This window comes from Culex quinquefasciatus, chromosome 3, assembly GCF_015732765.1.
Source record: "Culex quinquefasciatus strain JHB chromosome 3, VPISU_Cqui_1.0_pri_paternal, whole genome shotgun sequence".
Classification (NCBI taxonomy): Eukaryota; Metazoa; Arthropoda; class Insecta; order Diptera; family Culicidae; genus Culex; species Culex quinquefasciatus.
In genome coordinates, this window is record NC_051863.1 from 35,550,052 (window position 1) to 35,570,518 (window position 20,467).

At 34.0% G+C, this 20,467-nt stretch overlaps 1 protein-coding gene across 1 annotated transcript in view; it reads left to right on the forward strand.

Moving 5' to 3' along the window:
- LOC6053164 (A disintegrin and metalloproteinase with thrombospondin motifs 7) overlaps positions 1–20,467 on the forward strand; it is an 83,721-nt gene that overhangs the window by 21,619 nt on the left and 41,635 nt on the right. The window contains exons 4-8 of the mRNA XM_038259063.1: positions 9,928–10,065; positions 10,128–10,259; positions 10,365–10,708; positions 10,783–10,884; positions 17,116–17,229. Coding sequence (XP_038114991.1) covers positions 9,928–10,065; positions 10,128–10,259; positions 10,365–10,708; positions 10,783–10,884; positions 17,116–17,229 — 830 coding nt within the window. The remainder of the gene's footprint in view (positions 1–9,927; positions 10,066–10,127; positions 10,260–10,364; positions 10,709–10,782; positions 10,885–17,115; positions 17,230–20,467) is intronic.

Consider the following 20,467-nt stretch of genomic DNA (forward strand, 5'->3'; position numbering starts at 1 on the left):
TATAAGTTAGTTCATTTTCTAATAAAATTATTAATGCTGCAGATTATCCGGATATCCGAAGTCACAGCTCTACCCGAGCAGGGGTAAATAACACGGGAATACCAAATTTTGGTATTACTTGGGCAAATAACAGCGACCAAAATGTGCTCTTGGTTGCCCAGTAATAGATGGTAAAATACCATGAAATCATACCAAAGTCTTGTATGTGGAAGGGCACAATAATACCAAACCATGTTATTTCGAAGATAAAATAATACCACAAAATAAAACCATTTCAATACCAAGTTGAGGTCTTCTGAATTTCTTAACATGGCTTGAATACCAAAACTTGGTATTACCATGGTTTTATTTTTAGGTATTCGTGCGCCCTTGGAAAATCAGATTTTGGTATTCCTGTGGTGTTTCACATACATGATTTTGGTATGATTTCATGGTATTTTACCATCTATTACTGGGCAACCAAGAGCACATTTTGGTCGCTGGTATTTGCACAAGAAATACCAAAATATGGTATTTTCATACCATTTTTAGTGCAGCAGTTGCAGTTAGTGAAAAAACGAAAATGATCCATATACAACAGCCAAATCTACTCACCTGATGATTCCCTGTTTTTCTTAGTGATATTCTTCACCACATCGAATGCATTTGTCATTGATGAACGGCCTGTGCTTGAAGTTCTTGAAGATTCTAAAAAATAACAAGATTGAAAAATAAGTGTTATTAAAAAATGGATTGAAATTCACCAAAATTCAATAATATGTCGATTGACTCGTTTTTCAAAGTATTTGGTTATCCCAACTTAGAGAAATTTCAAAGTTTTTAAAAAAAATCTTAGTGAGTATATACAAAAAAAATTAAAATCAGCTTTAACATTTTTGGGTTTCAAATCATTTTAGCGCGAAATAATTTATCTCGTCAAAATTTATAAAAAAAATCCCATAGTTTCAGAGGAATTTGATAAAACACTTTAATACCAAAATAATACCAAAATGTGCCATTCTGACTTAGAAAATTTTCCACAATTTCAAGTCATTTCTTTAGGGGGTATATCAAAAATGTTTAAAATCAAGTTTGAAATTTCCGGTTTTCAATGAAAGCATTCGCTTTGAGACATCATTTTAGCGCAAAATTAATTATTTTGTCTTAATTGGTCAAAATTTTATCATAGTTTCACAGGAATTTGATAAAATACTGTAATACCAAAAGAATACCAAAATGTGGTGTTCGACCATTGACAAATTCTGCAATTTTGCAATATCAAAACAATACCTTAAATTGGTATGATAGCACATTTTGCTCTTGCATAATCCTTAAGACAAATTTTAAAGGATCCAGGAATACCAAAATTTGGTATTGATACCAGAGAAAGGTATTATTTCGCATTTCCCTTGTTATTTACCCATGCTCGGGTACTTGATCCCCGGAGACACTTGATTTCTCGTCAGTGGTTGGGTAAAAAATAGCTTTGTTCTCGAAAGCTGTGCGAAATTGGGTCAAACTCACTGTAAAATACATATAAAGGGAAAAAATCGGATTGATTTTATGGGAGCAAAAACAATATAAAAAAAAACTTCATATTTTCGATGAAAATTTAAGTCTGATCAATTGAAAACCATTTGAAAGGCATTTTCCTGCGTTTGAAATCATTTTTTTTTTTCATTAAATTATTTTGATTAGGTCCTTTTTGGTACAGGGGTTTAAAATCATAATTAGCATGTCTGTGTTCGATCAAAACTATTTTGAAACTTTGTGAAATTCTAATGTACAGTAACGCGAAATCATTCAAATATGAATATATTGGCTTGTAATTTCAAATTTTTATATTTTTTTTTTTGCTAAGCATAACGTAATTATTCGAATTCCTGGACGCTTCGAAACCCGGACACCTCATCTTGTTTTATCAATTATTTGGATGAAAGTTTGCATTATGAATGCCAAAACTGTAATATTTGATGAATTCTAACATCAACTTTCATTTGAAGTTTGTTTGAACGCTGTAGTTAATGCCAAAACAATTATATAAAATAAAATTATAAGTTTACCAAAAATGTGAAACATTTCACTAAAATATTTCATAGGCATCCGATCCACCGGTAAGGCAAAGCAGAAATTTATGATTCGAATTTCTTTAAATTCTAGCAAATTTTTATATAAAATATCGATTGTTTTAATGTTAACAGCATAACGTCATGATTCGAATTCCCGGACGCTTCGAAACCCGGACAATTCATCTTGTTTTATCTATTATTTGGATATAAGTTCGCATTATGAATGTCAAAACTGTGTTATTTGATGAATTCCAACATAATCTTACGTTTAAAGTTTGTTTGAACGCTGTAGTTAATGCCAAAACAATTGAATAAAATAAAATTATAAGTTTACCAAAAATGCGAAACATTTCACTTGAAATATTTCATAGGCATCTGAAGCACCGGGAAGGCAAGTAGAAATTTATGGTTTCGATTTCGTTAAATTCTAGCTAATTTTTATATAAACTACTGATTGTTTTGATGTTATCAGCTTATTTGAAACCTAAAGAATGCCATTCACTAACATTTCAGTCCAAATTTGTGCGACTCATAAGTAAAATTGAGTGTCCGGAATTCGAAGCAAAAGTGTCCGGATTTCAAATCAGCTTTTATCAGTGCCCGGGATTCGCAGAACAACAAATCATTTTTTTTTTCAAATTCTGATGAAAAATTGTTAGAAAAGAAATATTTCGCATGCATTCTCTTGAAACTGACTGTTTATACTACTTCCTTATGATATTTCTTCATTTCCAACTTATTACATAATTTTTGCCAGCTATAACAAAAATGATATGCTTCTAAGTGTCCAGATTTCGAATCATGACGTTATTTGATTTAGATGAAATGAAAATGAATCATTTTGAAATGTTTGTCAATAAGCAGCTTTTGTAAACATTCTAAATTCTGGTCCTAATTTTAGTTTTTTAATAGTAATTATACTGAACATAATACATTTTGAACACACACGTACAGGATTTATGTGAGATTGCTGCGATTCACAAAAAAAAAATCATTGTTTGGATGAATAGTAAACAAATTATTTCAGATTTTTTTGTTAAAGGGAATCAGGTTACCAACAAACTTGATTACACCGTCAAACAAAATTTCTGCGCTGGCTCAACTCAAAGGGAAGCATTAACTTTGGAGTCCACAGAAATAAGTGTACTTTGAATTTAAAAAAAAATTATATGAAAATAATTGAAAATTTTCTGAACTTTTCGAAAAAAAATATATGTTCAGAAACAGACACTTAACTTGAAGCAGCATTATTTAAAAAAAAAATTTCTGTGTAAATTTCACGAATGTTTCAAATTTTAACATTCTAAATGACTCATGTGGGTTTTTTGGGTGTGACTCTAAAAACATCAATTTTTCTGTTCCAAAACCATTGCATGGCAATATCCCAGCAACTAAAGGTCGTATTGACAAGGATCATAAAAGCAAAATATAAAGAATTTTCTCAGCTTTTCAAAAATATTTTTTTCAAAGCTTTTTTTTTCAACATGGGCAAACATGGGCTCTTTTTTACAAAATGAATAACTGCTACTATTTTCAAAAAAGTTACCTAAAAATGGCTGTATCTTGAAAACAATGCGCTGTATCAAAATTATACTAAAGTACTTTTTGATTTAAATTTACATCGAAAAATATAGAAAAAAAATTTGCGACCAAAATTTCGATTTTTTTAAATCAGTATTGATTCAATAATTCATAACTCGGTCAAAGATTTTTTATCAGTTCTGGGAATTTCTGAAAAGTTGGCCTTTTATGTCCCCAAAAACATATCAGAAAATTAGAAAAAAATAAAAATAGTGTTCTTTGCAAATCAAGCAATAACATGACAAAGAAAAATCCGACAATGATGTAGCTCGTTTTCTGATTCTAGAGATGAAAATCACGACATTTTGTATAGGTCATTCTACGCCAACAGTTTTAGTTTCTCTCGAAATTGCGAGAACGCCATCAAATCGTGAAACCATGTTTTTCAAAGGGTTTTTACCTTTGCCAACATCCTAATTCTACTTCTTAACGTTATCGAAATAAGAAAATATAGAAAGTGTGTTTTGATGAACATTAAAAATAAAAATAAAAGTTTGTACCGCCCCACCGTCAAGTAAAAATCGAATAGAGTTTTAGTTGCGCGAAAATCGAAGGGAGTTGAGGTAACTATGAGAGAGTTGGCACAGAATTAATTTCATAAATATTAATAAGCAAACAAAACACATAAAAATGACCCAAAAGATAAGGTAGAAAACCAGCACAGCAAAAAATAAATTGCATTTCTTTATTGAAACATGTTCTTAAGAAATTGATAAAAACGTGTCATAAAATATAAATAGCACAGAATTCAAATTAAAATATTTATTTTTGGAAACATTTTATCTCAGTTCAGCAAACAGTATTAATATCCACTTTCCCGCTATAAACCTGCTTACTAACTAAGATGTCGCGCCACGGATTGTAACACGGTTTTACGCAGACACATTAAACACATTATTAAAATCCTATCGCATGCAGCAGGATCACTGCGGTACTCGCTTCGGTCATTAAATTATTTTTACCCCCAGCTTTCGATAGGCTTTGCGATTGCGCTTAACGATTATTGCACCACTTTAACAAGTCATTTAATGCCCTCCCTGTGAATCGCGATGGCGTCTTCATAAAGTCGCAGTGTTGTTGCCAAAGGTCCTTTTTTTGTTAAGACAACTGTTGGTGCATAAATCATGAAAAAGGAAAATAAAAGACCAACCAATAGCACGTGTGGCCCGGCTTGTTGGCATTTGGACTTTTCCTTTCCCTAATGCACCGTAGCTGTTCGCGTAGAACGTGGTGCCGTATAAAATGATAAATCTTTATTAGCACACGGACCTCCCTTTTACGTCGGCTCCAATTAGGCTCAAAAACATGCACACAACAACGTGAACCGTGAACCGTCGTCGCTATGGTTCACGGTGGGTCATAATTTGTATTTTTTTTTTTTTTGTGAAAAATGACTTGTTTCAGAATGATTTTTTTATATGGACGCACCCTTGAAAAGTTATTCATAAATGTTTGTTTCTGGGGTGTAAAGTAAATTATTGCCAAACATTACATTTTATACAAATTTCCTTCGTCAATTCGTAGAGCATGAGTTGGGCTACATTGTCGTTGAATAATGTTTTTTTTTTTTATCAAACTTTGGAAAATACCGTAAACATGGGTGACATTTATAGCATTTCTATTTATTTTTGGGAGATTTTCCAACAGGTACGGTTTTTACTTTTATTTTTTTTAAACATGTACTGGGGTAGGCAAATGTTTAAAAAAAATTGCGTTAAAAATTCATATTTTGAATTCCCGGGTGACTTTGACAGTCATAGCTCAAATGTCAAATGTACCATCAATAATGTTGCTTAAGGGGTTACATACATATAAATCGGCAAAAATTTCAGAGGTTGGTTTGAGCACACACTTAAAATTTTTTCAAATCTGTTTTAAGGGCATTTAAATATATATTTTCAACTAATAGACTAATAAATTTGAAGACATTTGGTTGTATAATTGCCGAGATATAGCTATTTGAAGTTAGCAGTTTCAAAAAACGGGTGCCACGATATCTCTACACTGCTTTGACCAAATCGGCTCAAATTTTTGGTGAAGCCTCGTTAAACCGGTCCTGTGTGCATGGCGAAGCCCGATTTTCAAAAAGTTTATTTGAAAAAAAGATAATAATATTTATGTGTTTTTTTTTTATAAAAAATCGTCAGTTTCTGATTTTTGTATTTTTTAAAAGGCAACATTTCAAAATCGGGTTTCGGAATTTGTCTTGTTAGTTTTCACCTCAAATTTCATCCAATTTGGTCCATCCCATCTCGAGATATCGTGGCACCCGTAAATCAACACGGCGTTTAGAGAAAAACGCTCACAAAGTTTGACAGTTCGCTTTGCGCATGGCAAAATTTTGAGCGTAAATCGTCTCTTACTCAGTTTAATCATGGAATATCTTCATGAAACTTTCAGGAGAAATTGAAAATCACATTGTGAGTGGATTGAATAAATTTTCTGAAACATGAAATTTTGTGATTTTCTACATGTATGTAACCCCTTAAGAAAAATAAACAATTTTTATATTTAGTTACCTATCAAGTTTAAAAGATTTTTTTTATTAAAATACATATAAATTTCAGGAAAAATCGTTAATGGTCAGAATTCAGCTTGAAATTGGAAGAAACTAGTTTGTTTATACAAATATCAATTTAAATTGCATTTCAAACTGAATCAAAAGTTTTCACATGAAATTTGTTCTACTGAACATGCCTATAAATTTGAAGAGTTTTTTTTTTAAATTATGTTTCAAAAACACATAATATTCATAATTTACAAACTTCAATTAAATTCTGCTGTGAAAATTCTCAAAAGAATCTTAAAGGGAGCGTTCTTCTATTACGTAACGCAAAATTTAGGATTTTCGAAGTGTTTTCAAAACATTGTGTTATTACTTTTAAAATGTATGAAAAAATCCCGACCATATGACACCCGTACAGTACAAAAAATAGGTTTTTTTTCCGAAAATACGTAGTTTTGGGAAAATTTCGACTTTTTTTTCTAAAGATGAATCATGTGAACAGTTTGATCATTTGATATCCATATTTTAAAACCCCTAAAATTTTTAGTATTTTTTTTCAAAAATACATAGTTTTGTGATTGTGTTTACTATTTTCAAAAGATGGTGTTATAGCTTTCAAAATGTGTGAAAATTTTTGTGAAAATTTTGAGCATTTGAAACAAAAAAAAAGTGCACAGAAAAAAAAATCATCGTAATATTACATCTGGAAGGGGTACATCTTTTATGTCAGAAAAAATGTTTAATTTTACCTCTGAAAATGTGTAATTTGACCACTACTCTGGTGTAATGTCGCTTTTCAGTCTAAATTGAGGTAAAATTACATCATAAAAGAGGTAATATTCAACCTTCTAAAATTACACCTTCCAAATTTACACATTTTTTTGCTGTGTGGCTTTCAAAATTTTAGCATTAGCATTAGCAATTCCGGATGCTGCACAACGCTTATCTTGCTATTTACTGTAATCAAACTCACTCTCATCCAGTTACAATATTCGTGTAACAATATCCAGTAATATATGGGGCTCCTGACAGTTGCTATCGAAATGTATGAAAAATTCCAATCATTTAGTATTCATATTGTAAGAAATTTTTTAGTAGTTTTAGAAAATACGTAGTTTTGTGAAAATTTTGAGTATTTTCAAAAAAATTAATCATTTCATTCTAAATGCATGAACAAATCGGAACATTTGATACCCATAAAGCAAAATCTATAATTTTGAGTATTTTTTCAAGAAACATTGCATTTATGGTTTCAAAAATTCTGCCAGTTTTCGTAACTCGACTGTATTTTTTGGTAATTTAGTGTACTTTTCAAAACTGCAATAGCTTCAAAGAATCATTTTTCATTTAGAACAACATTTTTCATTTGAAAATTTTGAGTATTTTCCAACTTTGCAGGGTTATTTTTTAGAGTGTAACGATGTTCTACAATATTGTAGAAAAAGTTTTGAAAAGGTTGGTTGTCGGTGATCATGGTCGTTCAAGGTCACCCGCGACAGACACGAACGACGATAAACAATTCGTGGCAGTTATAAGCAAATTCCTAAGGTTTACACATCATTTTTTGCAATTGTGTGCTCTACAACTTTGTAGAACATTGTTACACTCTAAAAGTAAGGTACATTAAATTTCTCATAAATGGCACGTCTAATTTTTTTTACAGTCGTGTAACGTATAATACCAAAATTTAAGGAACTATTTTAGATTTTTTTTTCGATGAAAAATGCTGTGTTTTGGAATTTGTTGTCTTTGGAATTCGGAATCCGGACGTCCAATTTTACATGAAAGTCCCTTTGACACAAAATTTCCAAACCATCACCATTTCGGACTGCTAACTTCGCTTCGTTAGGAGACGGTGATTTTAGCGGATTGCAGACTGGATTTCGCCATTTTTTTCTGTTTGAGTATTAAGACACGGAATCCTGATTACAAGGACTATTGTATCGTGTAACCCATTTTTACTGTTATTAAGCATTTCCAGATCTGTAACACAGTTCCTATTGAGAGGAAAAGTGCTGTTCCATCCAGATGCTGTAAACTCCATTCCTTGAGCCTTGTGCGCTATGTATCGCTAGAACCCCAGCAGCTATTATTTGCCGCGCTTGGTCTTGTAAAGACAATTGTCTTATTGCGGCGCTACTCTTGCGGTGTTCCCTTTGCTCTGATCTGGACAATGCGACTGGACTGCAGTGCAATACCGATCGGCTGGGCACTATTTACATGCGAAGACACGAGGAAAGTATTTTGGGAAGAGGCGCAAAGGAATATCCCAAGATCGATCACATGCTTGAAGAGCACGTGAAGCAACCGTTTTATACTCATGCGGTTGCTGCTACCTCTAAACTTAAACCTAAGGCTGCCACCCTGAGAAGAACCCATGACTTTCCGCTTATGAGGCGAAACCCGTAACCATTCGGCCACAGGAGATTTCGCCATGCTCGGCTGCTCCCATCTCCATCGCGCACCAGGGACAAAGAAAGGGATTTGGAAGACGGGAAGTGTTGATGCTCCACTTTTTTAAGGGGACAAGGGAAAATCTCCACGGTGTCCCCAAGTTCATCACCATTTCGCTTTTTTTTTAGAAAGTTTAATCATGATTCATGATCAGGGACAAAAATTCCGCTTTAGAACAAATTTTCACGAAAATTGGATAGGGGTCGAGGCAACTGCAGTGTGGGTTAGCGGATCCAAATCTTACTTAAAATTAAGATATTTTTTTCCATAACAAAAATCGCACCTCGCAACACCGCGCGGGCCCAGTCAGGACCCTGGGCCAGGCCACGGACGAACGAGCGCGCGCGGCTGGCTCAATTTCTTCGGCGCGATATTTATTAATCCTAGTCACGATGACGACGACGACGACGACTTGAACTTGCGCCGAGGAGCTCTCGCGTCGACTAATTGACTGGTTATCTCGCGCGCCTGCATAATATTTTAATTAATCTCCGGGGTGGCATTCAAGCTGTCTTCTGAACCGCGCCGCCACCAGGTATTGTGGGTTGTTGTGTGGAGGTGGGTGGTGGGTGGTGAAGCGCACCAGTGTTGCTGTTGTTTTTTTTTTTGTTGTTGGGGTCAATCGCAAGCATGGGGTTGATTGGATTTTTGTTTTCTCTTAGCTGGTCGTGATTTGTGACCAGAATGAGGCAAAAATTGCAGTTAAATCAAAGCCAACAGTGGCTTTGCGGTTTCGATAAGTTTTAATTAAGAAGTACCAGAAAAAGGTTAGTGGGGTTCTGAAATGACAGCTAGATTCGACAGATTGAAAATATCTTGCATGGACTAAATTTATCTAAGCATCTGAAGTCCAATGTAGGTCAAATCTGTATTTTTCTTCATCCTCATATATTTTCAAAAAAATAAATAAACATTTGAAAGCAATAATCATCCAAATATTTGCACAATTTCCGGCTTTCAACATTTCACCACTCATTTCATCAGCCACGAAGAACGCGTTTCGCGTTAGGCTATTTTTAACCTCAACCGAACTCAACACGTAAAAAATGCCTTATCTGCGTTGGAAAATCAGGGGCATTTTTTCTTCAACCAACTCTTTTTTTTTTTTTGCGCAGTATCTCACAGATTTCCCCCTTGCGCCGGTCGCTACTCCGATCTTTATTGCTACAACTTTTTAATTATGATACTCTCGTAAAACTTTGCTAAAGTGTGGCGTATAACGACTTTGGGACGGTCTTATCGCCCGGAGCTGGAGCAATAAGATCGTCACAGTCCGTTGCGTGTGTGGTCACTTTTTTCTCGCGCTAATCTAGATATATTTGTGGTTCTTCCCTGTAGACCGGTTTCCTGCGGACCAACAAAACGGAGTACTGGATTGAGCCGTCCAAAAATCACGTCCCATCCGATAGGGACGGCCATCCGCACGTCCTGTTCAAGCGGACCGACGTCAAGGAGGCCAAGGACATACGGTTGAAGGTTTGTCTTTGAACAATTGCTTAAATTCGATGTCGTTTCAACGCTGATTAATCCTTCTCTAGAAGCACAACCCTCAGAATGGCGCCGCCAAGAAGAAGCGCAAACGTCGAAAGAAGCGCCACGCAAACAACTGCGGAACTCGGGAGCCCCGCCGCGTCACCGAGACCCGGCTCGAGTGGCAGCACCAGGGAAAGGTAATATGGTCCATGGGCCGCGCGTCCACAACCACCCCCCTGAACAGGCAAGAAATTTCCAAAGGCCCCTCCTCCCCTTTTCTCTCTCTTGTGCGTCCCTAACAGGTGATCGTACAGGGCGGTCGCAAAACCCGTGACCATCCGGGCGGACCTGCCGGTGCCGCCAAATCGTCCCGCGGTCAGCGCATCAAGCGATCCATCAGCACCCCGCGCCACGTGGAGGCCCTGGTCGTGGCGGATCTGTCCATGTCGCAGTTCCACCAGGACGTCGACCTGCCCCAGTACCTGCTGACCATCATGAACATGGTGTCCTCGCTGTACAAGGATCCCACCATCGGGAACTCCATCCTGGTTACCGTGGTGCGGATCATCATCATGGAGGAGGAGCAGTCGCTGGCGGACTTCAACGTGACGCACGTGGCCGCCAACACGTTGGAGAACTTTTGCAAGTGCGTAAGGGGTGGGGTTTGTCGCTGGAACGGTCGTTGAGGTCTTTTGTGTGCGTTTCTCTCTACTTCCGCAGGTGGCAGCGAGATAAGAACCCCAAGCAGGAGGACGATCCGCACCACCACGATGTGGCCATTTTGGTGACGAGGAAGAATATCTGCTCCACGCATGGATGTTCGTAAGTTGCAAGTTCTTCAATTTATTTCTTAATTAGGGACAGGCTTCGCAATAACTTAAAAGATCTCGAAGAGCTTCTTTAAGCAAAAAAAAATTAATGATTTTCTTAGAAATAGTTTGCAGTACAATCCTAACAAAGCTGTACTTCACAAACTACATCTGTAAATCTTTTCAAATTTGGCCTGACCATCAAAAGCAGCCTTAAAATGCAAAAAAAAATATGCGTAATTAATACGATTGAATTGCAGACACATAAAAAAGGTACAAATCATATTTGAAATAATCAACTTCTCACCAAAAATGGCAAAGTGTCCTCCACCGTTGGAAATTCATCACCAGTTGAGACCTCATAGAAATGTACTTAATTTATTTTATTATTTATTTTTTTAAAGTTATTGTCCCTCAGTCCTGGTAAAATTTTTAGCCAAATTTCTAAAATATTTAAAAAATATCACAAAATGGTAACGTCACAAATTTTCAAAATATCAATGAATTTGTGAAAAATAATGCTCGATTTTTTTTACATTATTACTTTTAGATCTGTGGTCTCAAAATTTAAATCAAACATCAAATTAAACAATATACAATGTTTGCACTTAATTTAACAAGTTTTTTCAACAAGGATTTAATTTTTTAAGTATTTTTTTGCTATTCCAAGATATCCCAGAAATTTGGAAAATACATGAGAAATAAAAAAAAACAACAGGCAAATTCAAAAAATTTAATAAAATCAAAAAGTTTAAAAAAATCAAGAATTTAAAAATTCAAAACGATTAAGGAAATTGAAGGAACACATTCTAAAATAAAGGAGTTTCAGAAAACACAAAAAGGGATTATTCAGTATATCAAAAAATATCAACACTTTAAAAATATAACAAACATAAAAAAATAAAAAAATGCAATAAAAAAATCAAAAAAATCTAGAAATTCAAGAAAATCAAATAATACAAAAAATTTGAAAAATTCAAAAAATTAAAAAAAAATACAAAAATTATAAAAAAAAATAAAAAAAAAATCAAGAAAATCAAGAAAATCAAGAAATTCAAGAAATTCGAGAAATTCGAGAAATTCAAGAAATTCAAGAAATTCAAGAAATTCAAGAAATTCAAGAAATTTAAGAAATTCAAGAAATTCAAGAAAAGCATAAGCATAAGCATAAGCATAAGCATAAGCATAGGTGCCCACCCGCAGTTGCTACTCCGTTATTGACCAGGACCTCCAGAAGTTACATCCACGAGCCGTGGAAGATAAGTGGGTGCTATCTTTCCTCGCTTCGCAACTTCTCAAAGGCCCCTATCATGCTGATCAATACCGGCGCCGGCCACGACCAGTGGTAGAGTCACGGGGAAGTGGATGGGAATGTTAGTCCGATACTTGAGTGATAGAGACCGCCCAATCGACTGCTTCTCCGACAAAGTATCACATGAGTTTTGAGGGGGTTAGTAGATGGGTATGAGGTCAGGATTCACGAGTGGCAGTGATGTGACCATGAGCATTTTGTTTATCGGTTGAACATTTTAAATCTTAGGCAGCCGGCTGCGGAAAGATAAATAATTGATTATTTAAAAAGTTTTTTAATCGGACGTGTGCCAACCGAGCAGTAGTGCTATGGGCTGGACTTATTAGTATATTTTTACTGTTTGTACAAATTAGATAGCGCGAACAAATTTCAAAAATAGTAAATAAAAGACGCTTTACTCTTCATAAAATCGATAGTTTGTTGAGTTAATACTAAAACAGCCAGTTAGAGTAAATTATTACGATAAACGAATATAAATGAAAAGAAAAGAGGACACCGATTGTAATGAAATTAAAACAATAACTTAAACGAACTAAACCGGCGGCGTGCCTTCCAATCAGCGATGATGAAAGAAGGACTTATGGAAATTAAATATCAAATAAACGGCTCCGAAAAACACGTTGCTGAGTATCCGTGAACGCGATGCCAATTAAATTTGCATCGTGATGTTTTGTATACTTATTTAACCTTGAAGCTGAAAATTAAAGTTATTATCAGATTTTCTCACGCAACCGTTCACTTATGAGCCGAAACAACATAAAAAAGAAAACTTAAAAAAAGCTTCTTGAAATAACAACCTTGAACAAACATGTTATTAAAAATAAAAATAAAATAAGTAAATAATCACAAAAATAATAATAATAATATTACATTGAATGATAATTGGCAAAACATTCTAAACAACATCTACAACCACATTCAAACATGGTTGTGTGGATCAGTAATTGTTGTTTTGGCTCAATCTCATTCACTCATGCAGGGACAAAATTTAAAACAATCTAGCAAAGTATCAATTCTAAATCTGGAAAAATCTGAAAGATGAAAATCTAACAATTCTTAATGGTGTAGGGGAAGGAGGATATTAATTAATTCAAAAGTTTGTAGAATTCAGACGTTTCAACTGGATTAATGTGCTCAACGATATTGAATTTACATTTTATCAAAGAAAACTACATTCTATTTTTTTAATTTCAATTAAATTTGCCAATTTTAGTCATAAAGTTGCTCAAAATGGACAAAAAGTGAAAATCTGGCAACATATATGTGAATGTTTATTCTGGCTGACACTTGAAAAATCTGGCATTCCCAGATATATCTGGCAACCTGTCAACCCTGCACTAGGGTGGTTCATGGATATATGAAAAAGACAAAAGTGTTCTATTTCGTTTGCATCAACCGGAATTTCAAAGCGCTATGACCCCAGAAGCTAGCCTTAAAATTTGAGCTCATTTGGTTAAGGTTTAGTTGCTCCAGTTTTGATCTGAAGTTAGTATGGAACTTGATTCAATTTAATATGGAGAATTGTAACTTTTTACATGTTCTTGTAGAAAATTTCCCAAAACCCTAACAAATTTTCCTATTCATAGGTTTCTTATAGGTTTTGATCCGGGGAACAACTTTGTAGAACATCGCAAAATGCTAAGAATTGATCCTGGAAAGATACAGGATGTTTTTTAGAGTTTACTTTTTTCGGCAAAATTTCAAAATATGCTCATAAAATTAACCTGTATCTTTTCGGGATCATTTCCTAGCGCTTTGCGATGTTCTACAAAGTTGTTCCCCGAATCAAAACCTATAAGAAAACTCTTACATGATAAAGTTTTATCGGGTTGAGGAAAACTTTCTAGAAGAAGAGTTAAAAAGTGAAAAATAAATCAATCAAATTTATTAAAATTCCATTCTAACTTCGTATCAAAACTGGAGCAACTAAACCTTAACCAAATAAGATAAAATTTTCAGGCTAGCTTTTTGGGTCATAGTACTTCGAAATTCCGGTTGATGCAAACGAAATTGAACACTTTTGTCTTTTTCATATATCCGTGAACCACGCTACCCTGCACTCATGCACTCACGCTCACACATCTACATTCACATAACAAATTCCTATTGGAATTGGCTCACCCGATTTCGTGGCGTTCCACCAGCAACAGCGCGCCGCCGAGCCATGTCATCGGCGAGCCAAAAAGCGCACACACGAACCACAGTAAGAAGCAGAACCGCACAAAAGCATCTTCGGTCTTCTTCCGGCCTCCTCATCACAAAGGCTCCCATTTACCACCCTTTTCGGGCCACACACACTAATGCAACCCAAGTGCCGTCGATCACAAACAGAGAGGTTCTCTTCAAACACAGAGACTTTTTAATCAAGCATGATTTGGTGTGCGTGAGACACAATTTCTTTTTCACTAATACTATCACCATGCAAATGCAACGCGTGGAGAAAAGCAACTAAATCGCCGAATTATCACGATTTAAAAACGCGATTTTCGTAACTACGAAACGGTAGCCAACAAATCTTCGATCACCACGACGTTCCCGGAGTGACCCCGAATCGATCAATCCGTGTCACCAAGCAATTCGGCCGAAATTAATCACTGAAAAAAAAGTTACAAGGCAAGAGCGCGCGACGACGATTCGAACTCGACCAGCTCCTCAATCGAACTCCAAATTCAAGAAATTCAAGAAATTCAAGAAATTCAAGAAATTCAAGAAATTCAAGAAATTCAAGAAATTCAAGAAATTCAAGAAATTCAAGAAATTCAAGAAATTCAAGAAATTCAAGAAATTCAAGAAATTCAAGAAATTCAAGAAATTCAAGAAATTCAAGAAATTCAAGAAATTCAAGAAATTCAAGAAATTCAAGAAATTCAAGAAATTCAAGAAATTCCAGAAATTCCAGAAATTCCAGAAATTCAAGAAATTCAAGAAATTCAAGAAATTTAAGAAATTCAAGAAATTCTAGAAATTCAAGAAATGTAAGAAATTCAAAAAATTCTAAAAATTCTAAAAATTCAAGAAATTCAAGAAATTTAGGAAATTCGAGAAATTCAAAGAAATTCAAGAAATTCAAGAAATTCAAGAAATTCAAGAAATTCAAGAAATTTAAGACAATCAAGAAACTCAAGAAATTCAAGAAATTTTAGAAATTTTAGAAATTCAAGAAATTTAAAAAGTTCAAGAAGTTCAAGAAGTTCAAGAAATTCAAGAAATTCAAGAAATTTGAGAAATTCAAAAAGTTCAAGAAATTTAAGAAATTCAAGAAATTCAAGAAATAAAAAAAATCAGGAAATTCAAGAAATTCAAAAAGTTCAAGAAATTCAAGAATTTAAAAAAAAAATCAAGAAATTCAAGAAATTCAAGAAATTCAAGAAATTTAAGAAATTTAAGAAATTTAAGAAATTCAAGAAATTTAAAAGCGAGTCCACGAACAGGGCATACCCCTTCTTTGTATGGGACGTCGTTTGGATCTCACCAATCTGCCTGAAATTTTCAGGGGTTGTTTGTACATATAAAACTAGCATCTGGCCAAAATATGAACACTCTAGGTCAACGGAAAGTGGGGCAAATCGGGACACAAAGTTTGAAGGTTCAAAAACGTCGAAAATCTTAAAAAGGCTATAACTTTGGCAAAATTCAATACAATTTCAAAATTCAAAATGCATCTGAAAGGGCTTTAAAAATGCAACAAAATGCAGGGAGAAGCATCCCAATTGGTTAAATCTAAAGGAAGTTATTGGAATTTTAGTGAAAAAATAGCATAATTTTCAAACTCAAATAAAAAAGTGTTCCATCCAGATATCAAATTGGGTTCGACCTGCAGCTTGTAGGGAACATTTGGGACTACCAGCTGAGACTGAGAACGCTTTGGGTAAGGCAGTTTAACATATTAAATAGACACTTTTACTTTTAGTGAATTTTTTGGATGTAAATTTTTGCTCGGGGGACCCCTTAGATCCCATTTCTTGGTGATAATTTTATCATATTCGTGTTCCTGAGACAATTTCACAATAGAAACATTCATAAAAATGTTTATTTTCATCCATTTTAACCCGATGCGAGATGGGTATGCTTTGCTCGTGGACTCGCTCTTAAGAAATTTATGAAATTCAAGAAATTCAAGAAATTCAAGAAATTTATGAAATTCAAGAAATTCAAGAAATTTATGAAATTCAAGACATTCAAGAAATTCAAGAAAATCAAAACAATCAAAAAATTCAAAACAATCAAAAAATCAAAAAAATTAAGAAATTACAAAAGAAAACAAGATGGTAAAGAAATTCAACAAACATAAGAAATTCAACAAACTCAAATTTTTTAAGAAATCCAGAGTTTAAAAAAATAAAAAAATCAAGAAATTCAAGAAAATCTACAAATTTAAAAATTTAAGAAATTTATGAAATTAATGTAATCAAAAAAATCAAAAATATTGTTCAAATACAAGCAATTCAAATATTTAAAAAATTCAAAACAAAAAACAAGAAATTCCATTTTTTTTTTATTTTAAAACGCAAGGGAATGCAAGAAAATCATCAAATTTAAATAATCAAGAAATTTACAAGATTTAAACAACAAGAAATAAAAAATTTCAAAAGATTTTGAATTTAAAAATGTGTCAGATATTCAGAAAACTCAAGAATTAAAATTAAAACAAGAAAAAAATGATTTTTAGAAATTTAAGATGTTAAAAAATTCAATAAATTCAAGAACATAAAAAATAAAATTTATAAATTCGATGAATTTCAAGAAATTGCTCCATAAACTCAAAAAAACTACTACAAACTTATAAGCCTGTGCATCAACGCGCCGGCGCCACATCCCATCACTCACCATAAGCGTCTTCTTGCACGCAAAACCACAACAAATCGTTATCGTAAATTCTGAGCTGACCTGAGCATTTCTCCCATTTCTCTTCCTCCCACTCCTCCTCCGCAGCACGCTGGGGGTCGCCAACGTGGGTGGCATGTGCCGTCCGGACAAGTCGTGCAGCGTCAACGAGGACAACGGGATCACCCTGGCGCACACGATTTCCCACGAGCTGGGCCACAAGTAAGTTCATATTTCATCAAAAGTAAAATTTCTGCTGATTTTCCCCTGTGATCGTAATTTTTCTCAAAACTAAAAACAATCGTCTTGTCGTAATTTGAGCTGACCTACAAACTTCAAAGAGCAAAACCGTCAATAGCTGTTGCGATGATAGAGAGTTTCGATTGCAGCGCGGGTGTCCAGGGCACTATTTGCCGACTCATTGAGCGACTAATCCGCGTCGACAGTCGCTGCCGCTAGAGTACTACCTCCTACTAGCAACTAGTAGTAGCAAGCTACCCTTAAAAGCGAACTAATTTAATTAGTCATTAAAGTGGCGGGGGCAACAATTTCTGCGGCTTTTTTGTTGTGCGCACAAAACCGCGTGTTGCCAACTGCCGATGCCGGGAGAGCAAACGCGGGGATTATTGATTATTAAACAGCTCTAATTGTTGGTCAATATTTACCGTGACTAGGGTGTGTGTGTGTGGGAGCGGGGTATTCAACGAGTAGGGGTATTGCGGGTGGAGCAGGGGCTTTCAAATGATTGATCACTTGCCGCGGTGGCTAGACGCATACATTTGAAATTGGAGCAGGAAAATTTCCTTTGGAATTAATGGAATGTGAATTTTTAGGCTAGGGATTGTGTATTCGGGTGACAACAGAAAAAAAAATTAAAGGACACTCTCTGGCTCAATTCCTTAGGCAAAAGTAAGCATCAGTGTCAATTTCGAGACAAATCGGTTAAGGTGGGGATCGCTTTATAACATTAAGGGACCATCCATAAACCACGATTGTCCACGATCCATACAAAAAAGTTTATTTTTGTATGGACAATTGTCCACGAGGGGGGGGGGGGGGTAACAGAATCCCAAAAAGTGTCTACGTGGTTTATGGATGGATGGAATTCAACACAATAGACACCATTTCCCGGGAAAATAGAAAATTTCGCTATTCTCCATACATTTATTCAAAAATTCCAATACAAACTTCAACTCTTAATTGCGACCCCTAAACTATAACCGATATTGCTCAAACTTGGAGCAAATGCCAGGGGGTGGTCACAGTCGAAAAAAATGCCATTTTTTTTTTGTTTTATTCACCTTTACCTAAATTTTCTCGAAGGAAATTGGTTTTTTGAATTATTTTTAATGTCACCATTTTTCGCCATTTATGTAGTTATATCAGGAAATGTCTTTGATGCTAAATTGAAGGAAAATTTATGTACTCAATGAAAAAAATATTTTCAAGAATGGTGCAAACTGATGACTATTGTTAAAAAAAAGCTCAAGATTTACATTTTTTAGATAATTTCTATTAGAAAATGGCAAAAAAATCGAATCTTTTGAAAAAATGATTACATATCAAAAAATGAATTCAAATAATTGCACAGTTGGGCGAGGTGGCAATCTAGCGGGACAAAATTTATAGCACTCTGAGGTTACGTCCTGGAGCTTCGGTGTCTTCATAAAAGTTACTCAGAAAAATCAGAGCTACATTTTGGTACTAAAATGTAGTTCCAATTTTGGCCGCATAGGTGGCGCTGAAATCTAACTTTTCCCAGTGACCTCCTAGCGAGTTGGTGTCTTGGACAAAGTTGTAGATCTCGTCAAATTGCGTATAGTCACGGAACAAAATTCTCAAAAATAACTGTGATAAGTTACGGTTTGTTTAAAAAATAGTTATAATTAAGCTATGAATTTTCAGTCAATCAACATTGTGTCTGCCTGAATCAGATGATAGTCAATCAGATTCGTTATCCAACTGTCATGAGTTCGAATCCCGAGGCGGAAGGTTTCTCAATGCTAAGTAAGTTTGAGGTTCAGGTGAGGGGGGGGGGGGGGGAGAGGGGGTGATAATGACTTTCAAATTAATTCAGAATACTTATATTTTCATTATTATTAAAGTTTTCTACCTTAGTCAAATTTGAACGTTTCATAAACATTTCCAAAAATGTTTGATGAAAAATTTGACAATTGTATAGAAACGTGTGAAATTCTTTAAATTAGAAAGATTTATAATATATTTGTGTCGTAAAATGCATTGATCGACTATTATTTTGCTATTTGGTAAATAAACTATTTTTCACAAATTTATAACATGCGTAAAAACGTTTTCATCAATCTGTACCATAGCTTGTTTGTCATCTAAAACATATCCAAAAATTTAAATCTTCAAAATGTATTTTTGCAATTTTTTTTTTGTATTAAAACGTGAAATAAAAAAACGGATAATTTATTTTCATAGTTTTCCAAACCAATCGGAAAATCCCTGCTTACAGCATATAGTATTTTTAACATTTCCGTAGCATTTTTCAAAGTTGTTAATCGATACAATTGTCGACGTTAAATCGTCCGTTAACGTCGACAATTGTATCGCATTTTTAAAATCCTTCTTAAAAATCTACTTAATCCAGCTATATTTTGTTAAATTTTCAATGCTTTGACTAAGAATAAAAAATTTTGAAACTCTTCCACAAAATACCGCAGTTTTTCGAAAATACTCAAATTTTCATAAGTTCTATTGGTTATCAAATGAAGCAAAATAAATGCATTCTTACTTTTTTTTAGTTTTTTTTTTTTTGTATAATTTTAATTTTTTTACAAATACCGTGTTCTTTGAAACACATTTTTTTATAAAATGCTGTTTTTCAAAAAAAAACTTTAATTTTTATGATTCACAGTATGGGTATCAAACGAAACGGAATCAAATTATCACATAATGCTATATTTTGTGCCTTTTATTTTATTAGGACAGAAATGTTTTGTAAACAGTAGTGTATTCTTCCATTACAAATTCTAATAAAATGAAAATTCATTTTAAAATGTGATGCGTTTGATAGGCAAATTATGAAAATTCCGAATATTTTTGAAAAATACCGTATTCTGTAAAAATGTGGGTATTATACAAAACACTCGAAGAAAGTTAAAATGAAAACATAATTTTGTTTCGATTTTGAAAATTTGAGATTTTTGGAAAAATACGTTATTTTGTGTGAATTCAAGTATTTTACATAAAAAAAACTCTGATTAACTAAAAATGTATACAAAATTTTACTTTATTTTACTTTTTTTTGATACCCATGTTGCGAATTATGAAAATATCAGTGATTTCAAATTATACTATGATTTGTGAAAACTCAAATATTTCAAAAATATATTTAGTAAAATTCCGAATATTTTTGAAAAATACCGTATTCTGTAAAAATGTGGGTATTATACAAAACACTCGAAGAAAGATAAAATGAAAACATAATATTGTA